The 20,475-nt window shown below is 40.7% G+C and overlaps 1 protein-coding gene across 4 annotated transcripts; it reads right to left on the bottom strand.

Moving 5' to 3' along the window:
* Positions 1 to 1,235: 1,235 nt before the first annotated feature.
* Positions 1,236 to 19,272, bottom strand: zgc:113279 (uncharacterized protein LOC553749 homolog). 4 transcript variants are annotated; one of them, XM_060943755.1, is made up of 10 exons: positions 18,830 to 19,270; positions 18,397 to 18,527; positions 18,281 to 18,305; positions 18,150 to 18,196; positions 17,471 to 18,048; positions 16,730 to 16,835; positions 7,475 to 7,621; positions 7,306 to 7,366; positions 6,553 to 6,716; positions 1,236 to 5,619 (listed from the first exon to the last, which is right to left on the bottom strand). In XM_060943755.1, exons 1-10 carry the CDS (start codon positions 19,053 to 19,055, stop codon positions 5,614 to 5,616), a joined length of 1,491 nt encoding a protein of 496 aa, XP_060799738.1. In that variant the 5' UTR covers positions 19,056 to 19,270; the 3' UTR covers positions 1,236 to 5,613. The 4 variants fall into 4 exon arrangements, with proteins under 4 accessions (XP_060799738.1, XP_060799737.1, XP_060799736.1 ...); XM_060943754.1 differs by lacking the exon at positions 1,236 to 5,619 and having other exon boundaries at positions 5,627 to 6,716; positions 18,281 to 18,302; positions 18,830 to 19,272; XM_060943753.1 differs by lacking the exon at positions 1,236 to 5,619 and having other exon boundaries at positions 5,627 to 6,716; positions 18,830 to 19,271.
* Positions 19,273 to 20,475: the final 1,203 nt, after the last annotated feature.

The following is a 20,475-nucleotide window of genomic DNA, read 5'->3' as shown; positions in this document are numbered from 1 at the left end:
GAATTAAGCAATACACCACATCAGAGTAGCACAGCCCATGTCATGGAGTCACTGCTGTCCTGCACATTTTCTTTCCACTACTGGTGATTACTTACTCAGCTGATTATTTGGATCAAGTGTGTTAGAGCAGGGAAAACACTAAAATATGCTTGAGGGGTACTCCAGGACACAGGGAACTTATTTTATGAAAACACAGTACTTTCGGGGAATTTTACCTCGTTTTGAACCAACTAATTTATTCGTATATATGGGGCAATTTATTGCCACAATGGCATATTTTGTGACAAATATAAAAGTAAAATATGTTTAGATAGCAGCCTTTCTGTATTCTTCACAACCAAATTTTTGTTGGAATCTCACCCAACCACTCACCCAGAGATGTTCGTGACAAGCAGAAGTGTGTGCAAAGCCACACACCACAGCCTAAAAATGTTCAAACACACAGTCTCAATATGTACCAGCCTCTGGTGGGTTTCCCAAAAGCCTCTTAACGCTAAGAGCATCTTAACTACGAGAGAGAATGTTCATTGTGCTGCTCGTGCAACCATTTAATGATGATCTTTGTGCTGTGATGCTTTTGAGAAACTCGGCACTGCTGGGTTCCAGCCAAAGCCAAACTTGTTTGGCGTCAGTGCAGGTGTATTCAACTGCATGTGACTGCCATCCAGTATCTGTGTTTAACCTTTAATGACTCATAGTTGTGGGCGGCGCGGTGGTGTAGTGGTTAGCGCTGTTGCCTCATAGCAAGAAGGTCTGGGTTTGAGCCCCGTGGCCGGCGAGGGCCTTTCTGTGTGGAGTTTGCATGTTCTTCCTGTGTCCGCGTGGGTTTCCTCCAGGTGCTCCGGTTTCCCCCACAGTCCAAAGACATGGAGGTTAGGTTAACTGACGATTCTAAATTGACCGTAGGTGTGAATGTGAGTGTGAATGGTTGTCTGTGTCTATGTGTCAGCCCTGTGATGACCTGGCGACTTGTCCAGGGTGTACCCCGCCTTTCGCCCGTAGTCAGCTGGGATAGGCTCCAGCTTGCCTGCGACCCTGTAGAACAGGATAAAGTGACTAGAGATAATGAGATGAGACTCATAGTTGTAGCCTATTACAAATGAACTCAAGCATGATGTGAAGCTTAGGGTGTATGATTGCTTGCAGGTCTATGCAAAGTTTCACACAGAGGACAAAAAAAAAACCCTCCTACATATGTCAGAACTGTACACATAGGCAACAAAAACCCAATGTAGTTAAATGTGCTTTGTCATATTTTATTACATTTTGGAAGGCAAAGCATACATATGACAATGAATTAATAGCACATTCTACACTACACAACAACAAATCTATTACAATTTCATCCAATCACCAAGACTGATGACAGTTCAAATAAGAAAAATTATTTCCCAAATTATACTAAAAAGAAACCCCCCACACCTCAGAACCAACAATAGCACCTCTGTTAAATTACTGATAAGTACATATTTGATTAATATATTAATATTTGTTTAATTTTTAATGTGAGCATAAAAAACCTAAATACATTTATAATGTATGATTTCAAAACAAACTCATGCATAACCCACAATTCAAATAACATTTTAGAACCTCTCGAATCAGAGAACAGTTTAACATAACTATATTTCAGTTAACTAAATTAATATTGCTATAATCTTAGACAAAAAAAAATTTCTAAAACACTTAGGGGTTCTTCAATTCGTCCTTCTTGGGCACAGGCTTCCAAAACTAGTCCTACACATTTTAATGTTTTCCCTGGTCCCAACCCACCTGATTCAAACCAGTAACAGGAGCTAACAAATTCACTTAAAAGTCATTCCTGAGATGAAGTGAGTGTGTAGAATAGAGGGAAAAAATGCAGGACTCTAGGATTAGAGTTGGGAACCTGTGTCTGGGGGAACCCTTAAAGGTTCCATATAGACCCTTACAGCAATAAGTGAGAAGAACCCCTTTAAAGAACCAGAAAGTAAAGCACCATTAACTATCCAAATAACCTTTGAAGATCCCTTTTCTGTATCATAAATAAAAATATTCTATCATAAATAAACCTCAACACCATAATGTACCGGTATATGTGGTTTGACAAAATTGCCATTGGTGTGAAGACATGTGTGCATGTGATGGATTGATGTCCCATCCTGACTCATGCCTAGTTTTCCTGGAGTAGGCTTTGTGTTCACTATGATCCTCACCAGGATAAAGCGCTGACTGAAGATGACTTCATTGTAACAGGTCACTTGTGCACATCAAAAGGAACACTTGTACACCCACTCATTTGTGCAGTTATCCAATCAGTCAATCATGTGGCAACATCACAATGCAGATACAGGTCAAGAGATTCAGCTAATGTTCACACCAAACATTAGAATAGGGGAAAAATGTGATCTTGGGCGGCACGGTGGTGTAGTGGTTAGCACGGTCGCCTCACAGCAAGAAGGTTCTGAGTTTGAGCCCAGCAGCTGGTGGGGGCCTTCCTGTGTGGAGTTTGCATGTTTTCTCCGTGTCTGCATGGGTTTCCTCCAGGTGCTCTGGTTTCCCCCACACTTCAAAGACATGTGGTTAGGTTAATATGGGACGGCCTTGGGCTGAGGTGCCCTTGAGCGAGGCACCTAACTCCCAACTGCTCCCTGGACGCTGTTAGCATGGCTGCCCACTGCTCTGGGTATGTGTGTGTGCTTATTGCTCACACATGTGTGCATGTGTGTGTTCACTGCTTCAGATGGGTTAAATGCAGAGAGGAAATTTCACAAGTGTGTGATGAATAAAGTTGTGCTTTCAACAATGGGATGGTTATTGGTTGTAGATGGGCTGGTTTAAGTATTTCAGAAACTGCTGATCTCCTGGGATTTTCACACACAACAGTCTCTAGAGTTTACAGAGGATGGTAGGAGAGCAGAAAAGCATGTCAGAACACCAACAACAGGAGGCCACATCAAGTTCTACAAGTTCATTCCAAAAAAGTTTGGGCACTGTGTGAAATGTAAATAAAAACAGAATGCAATAATTTGCAAATCATGGAAACCCTATATTTCACTGAATTACATTACTGCATCCACAAATGCAAGTGAAAACCATATATAAGCAAAATCCAGAAACACCGCCACCTTCTTTGGGCCCGAGCTCTTTTATAATGGACTGAGGTGAAGTGGAAAATTGTCTTGAGGTCTGATGACTCAAAAGTAGAAATTATTTTTAGAAATCATGGACACCACATCCTCCAGGCTAAAGGAGGAGAGGGACCATCAGGCTTGTTATCAGTGCACAGTTCAAAAGCCAACATCTATGATGGTTTGAGGGTGCATTAGTGCACATGACATGGGTAGCTTGTACATCTGGGAAGGCATATCATTAATGCTGAATGATATATACATGTTTCAGAGTAATATGCTGCCATCCAGACAAAATCGTTTTTCAGGGAAGGCCTTCCTTCTTTCAGCAAGACAATGCCAAACTCCTTTCTGCACACATTAAAACTGCATGGCAGTGTAGTAAAAGAGTCCACGTGCTAAAGTGACCTGCCTGCAGTCCAGACTTGTCTTCCACTGAAAACATCTGGCACATTATGAGGCACAAAATACGACAAAGGAGACCCCGAACTGTTGAGCAACTGAAATTGTATATCAGGCGAGAATGGGGCAACATTTCTCTTTCAAAACTACAGCAATTGGTCTCCTCAGTTCCCAAACATTAACAGAGTGTTGTTAAAAGTAGAGGTGATGCAACACAGTGGTAAACATGCTCCTGTCCCAACTTTTTTGAAACGTGTTGCTGACATCAAATTCAAAATGAGCATATATTTTCCAAAAAACAATAAAAATTTTCAGTTTCAACATGTGATATGTTGTCTTTGTACTATTTTCAATGAAATACAGGGTTTCCATGATTTGCAAATTATCGCATTCTGTTTTTATTTCCAGTTTACACAGTATCCCAACATTTTTGGAATTGGGGTTGTACTCTTGTCAGCCAAGAACAGGAATCTGAGGCTATTATGAATGCAGATTCACAGAAACTGTATAGTGGAAGACTGGAAAAAGACCAGATTATTTTTTTCTAACTTCACTGTAACTTTCAACTGTCCAATTTGGGTGAGTCTGTGCCCATGATAGCTGCAGATTCCTGCTCATAGCTGGCAGGAGTTGAACCCAATGTGTGCTCATCCACTTCAATATGTGATGTTCTGTACATGCTAAGATGCTTTTCTTCTCACCAAGGTTGTAAAGACTGATTATATGTGCTACTGTGTCCTTCCTGGCAGCTCGAGCCAATCTGGACATTCCCCTCTGACCTCTCTTATCAGCGAGGCATTTAAACCAACAGAACTGCGACTAACTCAATAGATTTTTGTAACCATTCTGTGTAAACTCTAGAAAGTATTGTGTGTGAAAATATTATACGTGAAAGATCAGCAGTTTCTGAAATACTCAAACCTGTCCGTATGGTACCAAAAGATTACACTTTCCACCATTCTGATGTTTGATGTGAACATTAACTAAGTTCTTGATAAAATAAATAAAGTTGGCTGATAAAGTGACTGCATGAATGTGCAGGTGTACAAGTGTTCCTAATAAGGTGGACACTGATATGTAATGTATCATTTTACATTTAATAACTCAGAAACATATACAAAAATATATTTAATTAAAAAAAACTGTTTAACACATGGGCTTACATAGTGAATGCCATTGTAATAATTTTGGACACACCAAGAAATAAAGCTGAATTATGGAGTAACCTGAGGCACATCATTTACCTTGTGTTAGGTCATTTATCACTATAGTAGCCATGTCACTAATTTTGACCAAATGACCTCTATATGATACTCATCAAACTCAGCTAACATTCAAAGTAATAATTCACAAACCCCCCAAATAAAGAAATACACTTTTCAAAAGCATCATTCATATGTTTAAATGCTATTCTAAATATATAGATATATGTAATTTTTTTCAATTACACAGTTCAGTATAGGACAAAATGCATTTGATTGATTATGTATTATTCATTATGTACTATTTAGCCTTGAAGCAAGGCTTTACACATTTAATTGATGATTAGTGTCTAAAAGTGTAAGTAGCACTTAGCAATGTGAAAATATGAAAACATTATACATTATTATTATCCCACTATTCAAATAACCTTATATTTTCACTTTAATAAGGATCTGTATTTCTGTAGAAAACAAATGAACATATTTTTGGTTTTCACCTAAAAAAGGGGAAACTAACAGACTTACTGGTCACTACATATAACTTTTTAAAACTGTTCTGCTATTTTAACATAACAAACGGTGGAAGTTTCACAGAAACCAGCTGACTCACAACCATTTATGTTATTAGATAACTAAAGGGACTCAAAGGACCCCTTGTCACAATAACTCCCTTTGGTTGCATAATACATAGCTTTAACCATACCATGATAAAACCTAAAAAAAATACCTGTTTTTCTGTGGCTGGTTAAAACTTGTATTCACCCAAAAACTTTTACCGTCAGGTAACAGCACTGCCTTGTTTGACAGACACCCGCCATTCCTGCATGAAGTAGTTGTGTAACTGGACAAACCACTTGACAAGGAGAACAAGATGTCACAAGCAGCAAAGCTCAGTTTCTTCATTTCTGTACAGGACAAAAGAACAAGATCAAATGCACAAGATTTGATGAGTGATTAGTGAAGGAAGCTTGTAAACAGCTTTCTATACCTGCTAATCCTAATCCTGTTACCGTTGATTCAGTGAACACAGTTCTAAGTGTGTAAATGTTTTATAGCTTTTAAAATGTCTCTTTCATATTACTTACTAAGTAACAAGCTAATATGACTTCATATCAAATTAGCCAATAGGCAGATAACTATATGGTAAATAAGTCTTTTGTCTTTACAGTGAATTTAATTACTGTACAGTTCGTGCCCAGTGTGTTAGATCTGCTACAACCGAATTTCTGATTAATTTTACCAGTGATGGTTTATAAAACATCTCATCTCATCTCATTATCTCTAGCCGCTTTATCCTTCTACAGGGTCGCAGGCAAGCTGGAGCCTATCCCAGCTGACTACGGACGAAAGGCGGGGTACACCCTGGACAAGTCGCCAGGTCATCACAGGGCTGACACATAGACACAGACAGACAGCCATTCACACTCACACCTACGGTCAATTTAGAGTCACCAGTTAACCTAACCTGCATGTCTTTGGACTGTGGGGGTAACCGGAGCACCCGGAGGAAACCCACGCGGACAGGGGGAGAACATGCAAACTTTGCACAGAAAGGCCCTCGCCGGCCATGGGGCTCGAACCCAGGACCTTCTTGCTGTGAGGCGACAGCGCTAACCACTACACCACTGTGCCGCCCGGTTTATAAAACATATGATTGGTTTACATATTTTATATTGTTGTACTGACAGTCTGTGATGAGAAGCTGTTGGTTTGTAAGAATGAGGTGTGTTTTTTTCCAAGCCAAATGAGTCACATAAACTGAAAGGTCATAGATAATTGGTGATTTTCTCAAATGTATGACTCATTTGGGTGGCATATACCACCCAATCATGCCTTACCAGGCACTGTAGGTTGCATTCCATCTGCAGGAGACACTTAAGAGATTCCATCACCTGCTCTTTACGTAGGGAGTGCACACTGGCCTGGCCCACTTTCACGCTCTTCTCCAAATCGCCCACTATGCTCTTCAAAGCTAATGATGCAAGCTGCAATGCACTGAGCCCTGGACAAGAAGTATCACATACCACATTCATATTACATTAAACAGGTTGATTCCTGCATTTTAATTTTGCATGAACAAGGAAAACATGGACTCAAGACAGACTAAACCAAAAGTGAATGACACACAGCAAGGTGAAACACCATTAATTTGATTCTGGCTTAATCTTTATTTATTAATTATTTATTAATCTAATAATTACCTTTAAAAACCCTTTAGCCAGAGTAGCTCACTCTTTAATGTTGTTTTAAATTTTAAACAAACAAACATACAAACAAACAAAAATTACTTCACTTGAGTTAGTATTGAATAGGTAAGCAATGAATGGTTAAATTATTGTGCCAGTCTTTAATCAATATTAAAGACTGGCACAATAATTTAACCATTCATTGTATCGGTGACAAATATATTTTAAAAAGTGACCTTTCAGTATGAGGGTAGAACATGATCATGTAACTGGTCTAGTGCCAGACACTGGAACACTAAATATCTTCTGTGGTGCTTTATGAAAATATTCTTAATCTAGGGTAGGCTGGATATTCTTAATGTACATGTTGATTTAATTAGTATGATGGAAACCATTAGAACATACCATTCACATCTCTGGCATCCAAATCTATATATATTCCATTTTTCATGTAGCTTTTCAGCACCTGTTAAGAGCAAAGTCTGACACTGAATCTGTTTCGGTTAAAATCCCAAAGTCATGATATAGAGTACTTGCACACAATAAATAATATGTTATCATGCAAATTAGTTACCTCTAAAACTCGAATGTATCCATTTTCTGCACTGTGATGGAGGCATGTTTTTCCATATGTATCCCTTTCGTTGATATTTGCACCAAGGGAAATTAAATCAGCAACCATGAGGTGCTGATTCTTCTGTGCAGCTAAGTGAAGAGAAGTCTACAAAGACAGATATGATATGAGAGATATGGTGATAATGCGATATATACTCCAGACTCTAGATAAAAAAAAAAAAAATTAAATCAGTATATTGGAATGTCCAAGTCAAAATCCAGACGTCAACACCACTGAGATACTGTGGCAGGATCTTAAGCAATCTGTACATAAACAAATGCCCTCAAACATCCATGAACTGAAGCAATGCTAATAAATATGTTCCAAAATTTCTCTAAAATGATTTGAGAGACAAATAAATTCCTACAGAAAATGTTTACATCAAGTTATTGTTGCTAAAGGTGGTTCTACATGTAACCGAATTATAGGGTGTACTTGATTTTTTCCCACCAGGTTCCTGAATGTTTGGGGGGTGGGGTGGAGTGACTACATATTGAAATCTGTTATTTTTGTTGTTGTTGTCATCGTCACCTGAGGTCAGCTGTTTGTTTATAGAAAGTACACATTCTTTCAATTCTGTTTTTTAAGGGCCTAAATAGCAATTGGGTGGTGAGCAGCCATCCAATTGAGACAGACAGACAGACAGACAGACAGACAGACAGACAGACAGACAGACAGATAGATAGATAGATAGATAGATAGATAGATAGATAGATAGATAGATAGATAGATAGATAGACAGACAGTTGTGGTGCTGACAGTTGAGGAACTGGATGGCTGCATTAAGCATCTAAATCACTGTGCATAATGAGTTGAGTAATTCACGGTTGTATAATGGATAAAGCAAGCTTATTTCCTCTGCGCCATAATAACTGACATCAAAGCATTTGTTTAATTCTGGCATAATTGACAATTATTTACCGAAGTGAATATCATTGAGCCTGAGGCAAAAAAATTCTTTAGTATAAACAAATAGGTGATTATTTTTAAAAAATAATTTATTTCAAACTTCAAAAGTCGCATGCAAATGTAATAATGGCACAGCGCAGACTTGTCATTTATCTATGCTGACTCACATAAAAATACTTTGTTTTGAAATAGATAAAATAAACCACAATTCCACCTTACCTTAGAATAGTTTTAGACCAAACTTCATAGTATCTTTAGTGCTTTTTCTTTCATCATTTGTAATACTTCCTCACTTACGGTGACGAAGTGATTGGAGCCATTTTGCCGAGTTGCTTGAGGTGATTATTGAGAAATAGTCCAAATTTCTCAACCAATCAGTATGCACAATTTTCTATTTGTATTGTATTCTTTGTATTTATACTAATAAGGTTTATGATTTTTTGACAGATTTAGATTTTATTCATATTACATGTAAATACAGTATGTGGTAGTAGAGCCATAGGTAATCTTATTCCCTCTTTAGCTAACTCACTGTAAACTAGCAAAGTAGTTAGTGGCAGGCAACGTAGCAAGGCAGTTGTACGTCTTAGTAACGTTAGCCACGTAATATTGCTTGAGCAAATTGAATCATTTGTCTCGTTTCTTGTTTTTTTCAGTACTTCAACACAATTTGTAATTATTGTGCTTAGCATTTTACATGTTTAATGTGTACTGAGCACCTGTTTTAAGCAATAGAGCCTTAGTAAAATCACCTTTTCAGTCACGTGACCTTCGTAAACGCGACCGCCATTTTGGACATGTAGTGGACTTCGGCTCGAATCAGTTTGAATGCGAGGAAGGCGACAAACGAAAAACATAAAAGAAAAAGGAGCGAGATGCAGAAAACACCTTCACTATCCACTGGGATGTAGTGGTGCGTAAACGCACATAAATGCCGTTTACCCACCTCCAGATTTTAGGAAATAGCGTTTATGAACCTCTAAATATAGTTTACGCACGTCCAAGCATAGTTTACCCACCTCTAAATACAGTTTACGCACGTATGTCTCTTGTTTTATACAGATATTAAAACAGCTTTTCCGTTATTTTTCAATTGCCTACACCTAGTAGATCCTGCACAAGTTCTTGTGGGTTTTATCAACACTGCGTAGCCTACGCGTAGTAATTGTCTGTCTACCGCTCGCCCTCTTGTGGGAGCCAGCAGACTGCGAGATTCATTAGTCACTGATTACGTGTGTGAAGAAATGGTGAAGAAATGGATATTAGGCGATTTCTGAAGCGTCGGAGCATCACCCTTCCAGCTGATACCAGCAAAACGTCTCGACACAGTGAGTCCAAAAAGAATCCTAAACTTCACGTTTTTAGGATAAACTCCCCATCGTTTTGGTTTGTGAACCATGCCACTAACTAACGTTAGGTTGTTAACTTGTGCCAACAAATTAGCCTACCTTTCTGGCAGACAAATGACGTTGTTAGTGCAGTCTAAAGTTTTTGGTAATTATTATATCAACATAAATTCAGTATTTGTAGCGCATTGTAAGACAAATAGTTGTCATTTCATGTTAATCTCGAAGTCATGATGACAGCATGCTAGCTTCATGTCACGGACATAATATAGAGAACTTAGCCTAAAGTAACGTTAGGCAAGTCACTCCTCCCCGCCCTTCTCGGTGTGTGGGTGTGTGTGTTTATTTTTTAAAGAAGGCTATAGCATTCAGATTGGGCAGAAATACTTGTCCACATGACTGGTGTACTTAGCCGTTTTAATTTAATTTTACAGATAGTGGTGGAGAGACAGACAGTGTTGCGGGGCCAGGAGAAACAGCAGGAGGAGAGACAGAAGGAGGAGAGAGTGAGAGGAGGAAAATAGGGCAAAGAGAGGATGAAACAGGATCAACTACAAGAGGAGAAAAGGGAGGAAAAGAGAGAAGGCAAATGGATGGAGAATCAGATAGGCCTTTAAGAGAAACTTTGATAGAGGAAACTGAGGGAGAAACAGAGAGAGGAGAAAATGAGGGAAGAAAAACAGAAATAGATGGAACAGAAGGAAGAGAAAATGAGGGAGGAGAATCAGACAGAGAAGATGCAGAGACAGACGAAATGGAGGCAGAGGAAACTGAGACAGTATCAGAAAGCATCAGATGCCATCCACACATCTGGACTGAAAGTATGTGTAATTTGCCATTCTTACACACAGTCTTTATTTTTCTCTCTTTATTGATTATTTAGATTTCATAAACACCACTCTACTTGGTGTCACACACACACACACACACACACACACACACACACACACACACACACACACACACACACACACACACAAATGCTTGGACTCACTCACACATGCACACAAGTAAACACACATGCACATTCACACACACACACACACACACACACACACACACACACACACACACAAACACTTTCATACACACACATACAAAAGTTAACATTCTTCTAGTGCAAGGTCTACTGCTGTGATATATCTGTCAGCTTATGGATTTCATATGGCCTACTGTTGGTATGTGTAATTTGCCATTCTTTCACACTGACATTATATTTCTCTTTATTAAGATTTAATAAACCTCAAACATACTTATTGTGTATCTTGTTTTATGAATGATATAGAGTAGAGACCTCAGGGAACCCTTGTCACACACATACATACATGCACTCACACACACAAGTACACACACATGCACATTCACAAACACTCTGTCATATACACACACACACACACACACACATGCACTGTCATGCACACACACACACACACTCCTATGTGTCAGAAAAGTTGTTTCATACAATACGCATCGTAGCATCCTTGCGTCATGCTTGCGTCGACTATGAATTGGCCCTTACAACGTCGTGGTCCCCCGATCCCAAAATTTATAGTTTACCCACCTCTTTTTTTACCACTACACCCCTGACTATCCAGTGACGTAGGGCATTTACAGGGCGAGCAGAGGGAGAGATATTTGCAAAAATTGAGGTTAGCAGGCTTAGAGAACGACGTTTACCTGCTTCCACCAGGATTGTTCACTGACGTACGGAAGTACACGAAGCCCTCGTCTTTACCTGACTTCGGTCCACATGATCTGTATACCTATGTCGTTAAAAACCCATCGCCATACACATACACGCCAACGTCCGAGGTTCCGGAGCGCGCTCCGGCTTGCTCCAGGAGTGCTCCGGCCGAGGTTCCAGAGCGCGCTTTGGCTTGCTCCAGGAGTGCTCCGGCCGAGGTTCCAGAGCGCGCTTTGGCTTGCTCCAGGAGTGCTCCGGCCGAGGTTCCAGAGCGCGCTCCGGCTTGCTCCAGGAGTGCTCCGGCCGAGGTTCCAGAGCGCGCTTTGGCTTGCTCCAGGAGTGCTCCGGCCGAGGTTCCAGAGCGCGCTTTGGCTTGCTCCAGGAGTGCTCCGGCCGAGGTTACGGAGCGCGCTCCGGCTTGCTCCGGAGCAAGCCGGAGCGCGCTGCTTAATTTGAGGGCAACCTCGGCCGGAGAGTGCTCCGGAACCTCGGCCGGAGCACTCCGGGAGCAAGCCGGCGCGCGCTGCTTAATTTGAGGGAGAGCAAGCCGGAGCGCGCTCCGGAACCTCGGACGTTGGCTCCGGCAGCTATTTATACTGGATCCGGTGTAAATAGCTGCCGGATCATAATTACAGTAAACTAGTAAATACAGTAAAGGAAAAACTTGAGACTGAAAGGTTTTAACAGTCATCCAAATGACTGAACGTAAACATTGCTCGGACCTCGGAGTGATTATTGACCCCAGTCTTTCATTCGAAACTCACATTGATAACATCACCCGGATAGCTTTCTTTCATCTCAGAAATATTGCAAAGATAAGAAATTTAATGTCATTGCATGATGCAGAAAAACTAGTCCATGCTTTCGTTACCTCCAGGTTGGATTATTGTAATGCCTTACTGTCTGGATGTTCCAATAAGTGCATAAACAAGCTCCAGTCAGTTCAAAATGCCGCAGCAAGAGTCCTTACTAGAACTAGAAAATATGACCACATCACGCCTGTCTTATCCACACTGCATTGGCTCCCAATCAAATTTCGTATTGATTATAAAATACTACTATTGACCTTTAAAGCACTAAATAGTCTCGCACCACAGTACCTGAGTGAACTTCTGCTCCTCTATGACCCGCCACGCCTACTTAGATCAAAAGGTGCAGGCTATCTGCTGGTACCTCGTATAGTGAAGGCTACATCAGGGGGCAGAGCCTTTTCTTACAAAGCCCCACTGTTATGGAACAGCCTTCCAAGTAATGTTCGGGAATCAGACACAGTCTCAGCATTTAAGTCTAGGCTGAAAACATATCTGTTTAGTCAAGCCTTTTGTTGATGGTGTTTATGAGGTAAAGGAGTAGATCTGGAGGGTCCTCAGACATAGAGTGTTTTGGTAAACTGGGATGTATGGATGCTGTCAGTCCCCACTCGCTTGCTTACTCGAGTTTGTTGACGGTGTAGTGGCTGGCTGCTTTATGTCCCGGGGCTCCCTCATGCCTGTGTTACCTTCTGGCTCTCTCCTTTTAGTTATGCTGTCATAGTTAGTTGCCGGAGTCCCTGCTTGTACTCGGTGCAATATGTATACTGTTCCTACTTATTCAGGTGACATTCGGCATACCTAACCACCTGTGTTTTCTTTCTCTCCCCCCCACCCCAAATCTGTCCCTCTGAGTTACATGGAGTCAACAGGAAATCTTTTGGTGGAGACGGTGGGGACCTCGACTGGCTATCGTAGCCTGCAGGGAATCGGCCGTCAGACATTCTGTCGCATGTCCCAGACCCGGTGAAATGTAACTGAATTGTCTTGGCCAGGCCTAAGGGTCCCATCTGCATCTCATCATTGCTGAGGAGTGTGCTCCCATCACCCAATCAAGCATCCAGCCAGAGCAGGTCATGATATATTTTTTTACCATATTAACATGCCATTGTGTGTTATGCCTGATGTAAAGACTCTCGTCTCTGCGAGCCTACCACACAGATTTAATACTTGTCATTTTTAGTGTTTTCTTTCTCTCTCTCTCTCCCCCCCCCCCCCCATCTGTCCCTCTGAGTTACATGTTGATCTTGGGATTGAGATGCTGGCCTCTTCTGCCCCTCAGACCTGCTTGATCCATCCTGGTGCCCTGTGTCTGGTCGGAGTTTTATCGCCCCACTCCTGTGAAGGACGGCCCCATGAGGACAGTTGAGGGTTATACCTGTTAAAACTGTTAATATTATAGTCAGGCTGTCTGTTGTTGCCCAAATGAGGATGGGTTCCCTTTTGAGTCTGGTTCCTCTCGAGGTTTCTTCCTCATGTCGTCTGAGGGAGTTTTTCCTTGCCACCGTCGCCACAGGCTTGCTCATTGGGGATAGATTAGGGATAAAATTAGCTCATGTTTTAAGTCGTTCAAATTCTGTAAAGCTGCTTTGCGACAATGTTTATTGTTAAAAGCGCTGTACAAATAAACTTGATTTGATTTGATTGCTACAGTAACATACCAGCTACTATGTTGTTGACATTAGCTAGTCAACAATAGCTACTACAGAAGAACAAAGAGGTTACAATGGGTTATTTTAGCCTATTTGGTTACACACTCGCTGCCACAGAATGTTAACAGCAATGTAATGCCTTTCCTGGCTAATTTTATTCGTCTTACCTCCAACAAAGTGGTCACTACACAAGCGTTGGTATGCCGAGGGCTGCCAATCTGTTAATGGCCGCTATCCATCTTCTCCGTCGGGATCCGATAAAATGATAACCCTTGCCTTGTTTGTTGATGGTTACTACATCCAGGTGCACAACAATATAGTGGCATGATGGAAGTCTTGCTGAAAGTAAAAACTTTCTTTGCTGCCGTTCCTCAATGTTGGCTGTGGTAAACTACTGGTAGTACACGTCCAAAATGGCGGCCGCGTTTGTCGTGACGTCACGTGAAAAGGGTCCATATCTGACTACGATGACATTCCAGTTGATCTGAAAACTTCCCTTTACTAATGTCAACAACATAGTTATTGAACTCAACTCATCTCATCTCATTATCTCTAGCCGCTTTATCCTTCTACAGGGTCGCAGGCAAGCTGGAGCCTATCCCAGCTGACTATGGGCGAAAGGCGGGGTACACCCTGGACAAGTCGCCAGGTCATCACAGGGCTGACACATAGACACAGACAACCATTCACACTCACATTCACACCTACGGTCAATTTAGAGTCACCAGTTAACCTAACCTGCATGTCTTTGGACTGTGGGGGAAACCGGAGCACCCGGAGGAAACCCACGCGGACACGGGGAGAACATGCAAACTCCACACAGAAAGGCCCTCGCCGGCCCCGGGGCTCGAACCCAGGACCTTCTTGCTGTGAGGCGACAGCGCTAACCACTACACCACCGTGCCGCCCCTAGTTATTGAACTATAAAAAAGAAAGTGTCTAATCAAATGCTAATCAATGCATTTGGATATGCATTGCAATGGCAATGGATATGCATGCCAGAGGTATGTATATCCAACTGGTCCAAGGAGTGAAGTGAAAGAGCATGGAATGGAGAGGTAGCAGACCAGCAATTACTGAAAGCTGATTATAAACCGAAATGACTTTGATGAGAATTGTGAATATTGGAAGAAGACTGGGCATTGTATTTAGCAATTTTTAATAAAGAATGGTTATCTGAAGACAGTGTAAATAGTTGTGGCAAGAACAAGTTAGAAGACAGGAATCCTATCACCATGTACCCTTCAGTAGACCACTACAGAGGGTGGTGGGAAGATGTTATCCATGACTGAAGTCCAGTAATGAGTAGAAAATCAGATAGAAGTGGAAGATATTTAGTATGGATTAATGAAATAGTAGAATGGGACAGTTTTGTTCAATTAGGAAATGGCTGAGATGAAATCCTTCCATCCATCCATTATCTATAGACACCTTCAAGGTTGAAACTTGGCCATCACATGGTTGCCAGTGGTGACTAAAAACTGACCAGGGCGACTAAAAGTTGAGGTTTGGTCACCCGAAGGGCAACTACAATTTGAGAAGTACAAAAAAAATTACAATAAAAATTAAATAAAATGTTCCTTCCTTGGAGTACCTTTATCTTCTTTGCTTTCATTTCCTCAACTCTAAGTTCGTGAATTCTAGTAAAAGTTTAGTTCTAAAGTGCAAAATTCAAAGCCATTCGTGAGTTTTCAGATCGCTCCACGATATCCACTGCTGTGCCCAAAATCACTCACTACTCACTATATGTGAGTTTGCCATTTTGTAGTGCTGTCCAAATGTATCGTGAGAATTATTATACCCTATATAGTGGACTCATAGTATCCCACAATGCATCATGAAAAATAGTGTACAACCGATGGTCACTAACCAAGCAATATATACCATCATGCATTGCAGTCATGCTGATTTCATGAGGACTATTAAGTATTTTAGATTGAGTATAGCAGTAGTTTGTTTTTCCTTATAAGAACGGGCATGAGACAAATTTATGGTGCGAAAATGGCAATAATATTGTAGTGTGTTGGGATGAATGGATGGAGAAAGAAGCACATTATAAATGGACATTCAAGTACAATTAAAAAATAGTAAAAGAATAGAAAATAAGCTAAAATAGAATAAGACAGATAAAATACAAGAATAAAAGTTACAGTGCAGAGCAAGGAATTAATCAAAAGCCTCAAATTTAGAATACACCCACTTAGTGCTATGAGACAGCAATGCATCACTGTTTTGCCCACCAACATGTAATCTGGCTATATTTTTGCTCCAAATGCAGACAAGCTGATTATCTTAATAGCTATATCTGCACATGTGGAAAATGTGTTAACTAGTATAAATGAGCTGTGCTGTGCACGATTGCAGCTACATTTATGAGAAAAGTGCTATCTGATTTGGATAGTGGAAGAGGGGAGTGGGGTAAGCAGTGGCTCATTATCATTTAAAGGAATCAGCCATTTTGAACAGGACTGTTTAGAAAGGGTGAGAAGGGTGCTGTGGTGCTTTATCTTTGTGGTATTTTGGCCAAAGCATGTCACAGACATTTCATTGAGACCTCAGGGAACTGTGTCAACTTGTGAAAAAGGGGTATGTCACCTTTAAAAACTACCATAATCATAAACAGACCATCCCTGTCCTTGTCCAAATACATGAATGGTAATCATTAAAGCATCCAAAAATTTGGGTGTCAATGGATAAATTAAAATCTAATTATCCAAGTATAGTTTGGGTGTCTGTACACAAGTGTTTGTGAGACAAGCGTGTACATGAGTCTTATAAAATGTGTATGAGCTTGTTGTGTGTCATAACATTACCCTTCCCTCTGCATCTTTGCTGTCCAGTTTGTTTAGATCTGCCATCCGCCTGGCAATAGCATACACAAGAGATCGTTCCCCCTCATCAACAGCTCGGTGAAGGAGTCTGTGAGGAAAGAGGTGTATACAACTAATGTTAATATATTGAGGAAACACTGACAATATTAATCTGGAATTGCATGATTCACTCAATATCAATACTAGCTATATATGAAAAATCAGTCATTTTTAAAGAAATGCAAATTCTGCATATTTCAGGGTGTATTGGTAATGTGATCTTTGAAAGAATAATATTTTGTGTGTTTGCTTAGTTTGTGTAATCAAAGCTCAGGATCTAAGGAAGGATCAATATGTACATCCTGTTGTCTTGCTTTATGAATGGAATTGTTCATGTAACATAATCTGGACTAAGGATCTGTCATGCTATCACTCATTGCGATATGGAAATTACATAAGCATTAAAGAATGGGCAAGGAAGATCCACATCATTACAATTTCATATGTGCCCATGAACCATTAAAAATAATTCTAATTTTAAATACAATTAAACAGAACAAGTATAAATCTTTAATTTGAATTCAATTTCAATCTTGTAAAATTTCCAGCAATAACGACTGATGGATGGGGAGCAGTCATAGCCTTTCTCATAACTTCCATTTTATAAAATTTGATTAAGTACCTCTTGCTCTTTTGAAATCTGGTTGGAAAAAACATATTAAGATGAAGATCAAACAAACTTACGTTCTTCCCTTCTCATCCTGAGTAAGCAGCTCTTGGTTGGAGATATCATTCAGTAGATTTGCCTCTCTTTCCATTTGGTTCCAGAAGTATGTCATGCTGTTCCACTGCTCCTGCAGTGAGAGTGAATATGATGGACTTCCTATTTCATGTGGTGAACCCCACCAGTCCATCTCAGTGCTGAAATGAATTGCTTGTGGGCATGGGACATGCACTTTGCTGTCACTTGGAGAGCAGGTCATTGCATGCTGCCTTCTGTGTATATAGTAATCTAACTCACCACTGCTGTTTTTAACCTCAGCGTCTGTGAAGAGAGAATCAACCTGGCTATAAGCAGAGCCATAGATTCCCACAGACTCCATAGGGGAATTTTTAGTAGCTGCAAAGCAACTTGGAGTTGGAGGTGACTCATCCAGATGCCCTTGCTGAGGTATATTCTTAAACCAGAACTTGTTTCCCAGCTCTGGGGCAAAAGTGGGCAGGTGGTTATTTGACTCTCTGGAGGTACTAGTCTTAAGGTCTTCTTCCAACACCTCCACTATAAAGGCAAGCTCTTCCAAGCTCTTTGTTTGCCATTTTTTCTATAATACAGACATATATCATATGTTGTGTAGCAGTACACCAATATTTTAAACAGGGCAATAAGCACAATCAACTTAGAATTTATGAAGCATTTACCTACCAGCCTATTTCTCCGATCACTACTTATATTCGCTCGTTTTTTATCCCCTAAAAAGAATTTTAGACTTAATTAATAAATGCTTCAGGTGGAAACATGTATTAACTTAGTGTACACTGTGAATTTATTCTAACCTTTTGATCCTTTCTTTTCTTTCTTCTAGAAAAAAGGGGAAATAGCTAAAGTGAGATGAATATGTCATTATTCAAGTTTATTTGATAGTGTTGTAAGTAAAGGGAGTTATTAATACCTGTATATCTTTGGGATCCATGCCCTTGGCTATGCGAATATCTCTGAGCATATCTTTTACTGGCATTCTTACTCTGACACCCAGATACGTCCGGTTAGTATTTGTTCTCTGTGTTTGTTTTTCCTTTGTACCTAAAAGAATATGTTTGTTAAATGTTGTATTCAGTCTCCTCACTTTTAATAGCAAATTCGTTATCAGACATCACTCTTAATGAGTCAGTGGAAAACAGCAAGATATTTTGTCCAGTTATATAGCAGACTTTTCTAACCAGACACTGACCAGAGTTTCACGTATGCAAAATAACTTGTCATTCCATTCACATTTTAACCACATAATAATGACTGATATCAATATCATGAAAGCAAAAATTAAAAGTAGCATTTTAATCTAGACAGCCCATGTGCACTGAGGAAAACTTACATTTTTTACCTACCTTTTGGCAAAGATAATGCTTGCTCAGTATTTACAGCAGTGCTACATACTTCCACATTCAGTGCTGTAAGTGCTGAGATTGGTGAATTTGTTCCATTCATGTTCAATGCCAGCACACCGGAAAGTGGTGAATGGTTGAATGCACAGGCTCCATATTCTTTCTCTTTTCCCTCACAGCTTATTGGTATCCTATGACATCCAGTATTCTCGTCTCGACTCCTCACCATGTTAACTTATCTCTACAGTGTTAAGCAAAATTCTGGGTTTCTTTGACGCAATATAAATAGTAATCTTTCATTAAGTTTTCTTAAAAAACTAAAAAAAAAAAAAAACACGGATCAGTATACTGGAAATGCATTTATATGGCATTAGTAGTGTGTGTATGGTGTGTGGGTGCATGCATGCGTGTGTTGTGTGTGTGTGTGTGTGTGTGTGCATGCATGTGTTTGCATAACCACATATTTATGAGAGGTTGGTACCTGCCTGGAATGACTTGTGAAGGTGTGACTGAAACATAAATCTGAAAGAATTCCGAGCAGTTGCAGCCTGTCTTGTCATGACAATGCACTGAAATAAATAAATAAATAATATATCTGAGCAACTTTGACAAAGGCCAAATTGTGATAGCTAAATGACTGGGTTTGAACATCTCCAAAATAGCATATCTTGTGGGATGTTCCTGGTATACAGTAGTTAGTACCTACCAAAAGTGGTCTAAGGCAGGACAACCAGTGAGTCAGTGGCAGGGACATGGGTGTCAAGGGCTCGTTGATTCACACAGAGCATGAAGGCTAGCCCATATGGTCCAATCCCACAGAAGAGCTACTGTAGCACAAACTGCTGAAAAAGTTAATGCTGGCTAAAACAGAAAGGTGTCAGAATTAACTTTTTCAGTACTTTGTGCAACAGCAGCTCTTCTGTAGGATTGGACCATATGGGCTAGCCTTTGTGCCCCGTGTGAATCAACGAGCCCTCGACACCCATGTCTCTGTCACCGGTTCACTGGTTGTCCTTCCTTAGACAACTTTTTGTAGGTACTAACTACTGCATACTGGGAACACCCCACAAGATGTGCCATTTTGGAGATGCTCAGACCCAGTCATCTAGCCATCACAAGTTGGCCCTTGTCAAAGTCACTCAGATCCTTACACTTGCCCATTTTTCCTGCTTCCAACACATCAACTTCAAGAACAGACTGTTCTCTTGCTGCCTAATATATCACACCCCTTGACAGGTGCCACTGTAATGAGATAATCACTGTTATTCACTTCACCTGTCAGTGGTCATAATGTTATGGCTGTGTAGCAAGTGTTCTAGGTGGGTGGAGCACAGAAGCACGGCAGGCCAGAACTGAGTTCTCAAAACTCGTTTATTGTAGCTTTTCAGCTTTTAACTATACACGCACGCATGCACACACACAGGTATCCAGGTCGGGAGTAGCCCCCTCCCTCCGCGCTCGGTCACTGGGGAAGACACACAAACACAGGTTAATTCCCGTCAGGTGCAATGATTCCGCCACTTACCTTCCCTGACTCCGCCCTCCATTCACAGACCGATGCTTGACCACGCCCCCGCTGCCACATACCCCCACCGCCTGACTCAGGCTGGGCAGCCGTCCGGCCTGCAGCCGACTCCCCCCCCCCCCCC

The sequence above is a fragment of the Neoarius graeffei genome, chromosome 17, assembly GCF_027579695.1.
Source record: "Neoarius graeffei isolate fNeoGra1 chromosome 17, fNeoGra1.pri, whole genome shotgun sequence".
NCBI lineage: Eukaryota > Metazoa > Chordata > Actinopteri > Siluriformes > Ariidae > Neoarius > Neoarius graeffei.
The sequence above is the reverse complement of the archived record's forward strand: the minus strand, read 5'-3'. Positions and strand labels throughout refer to the sequence as shown.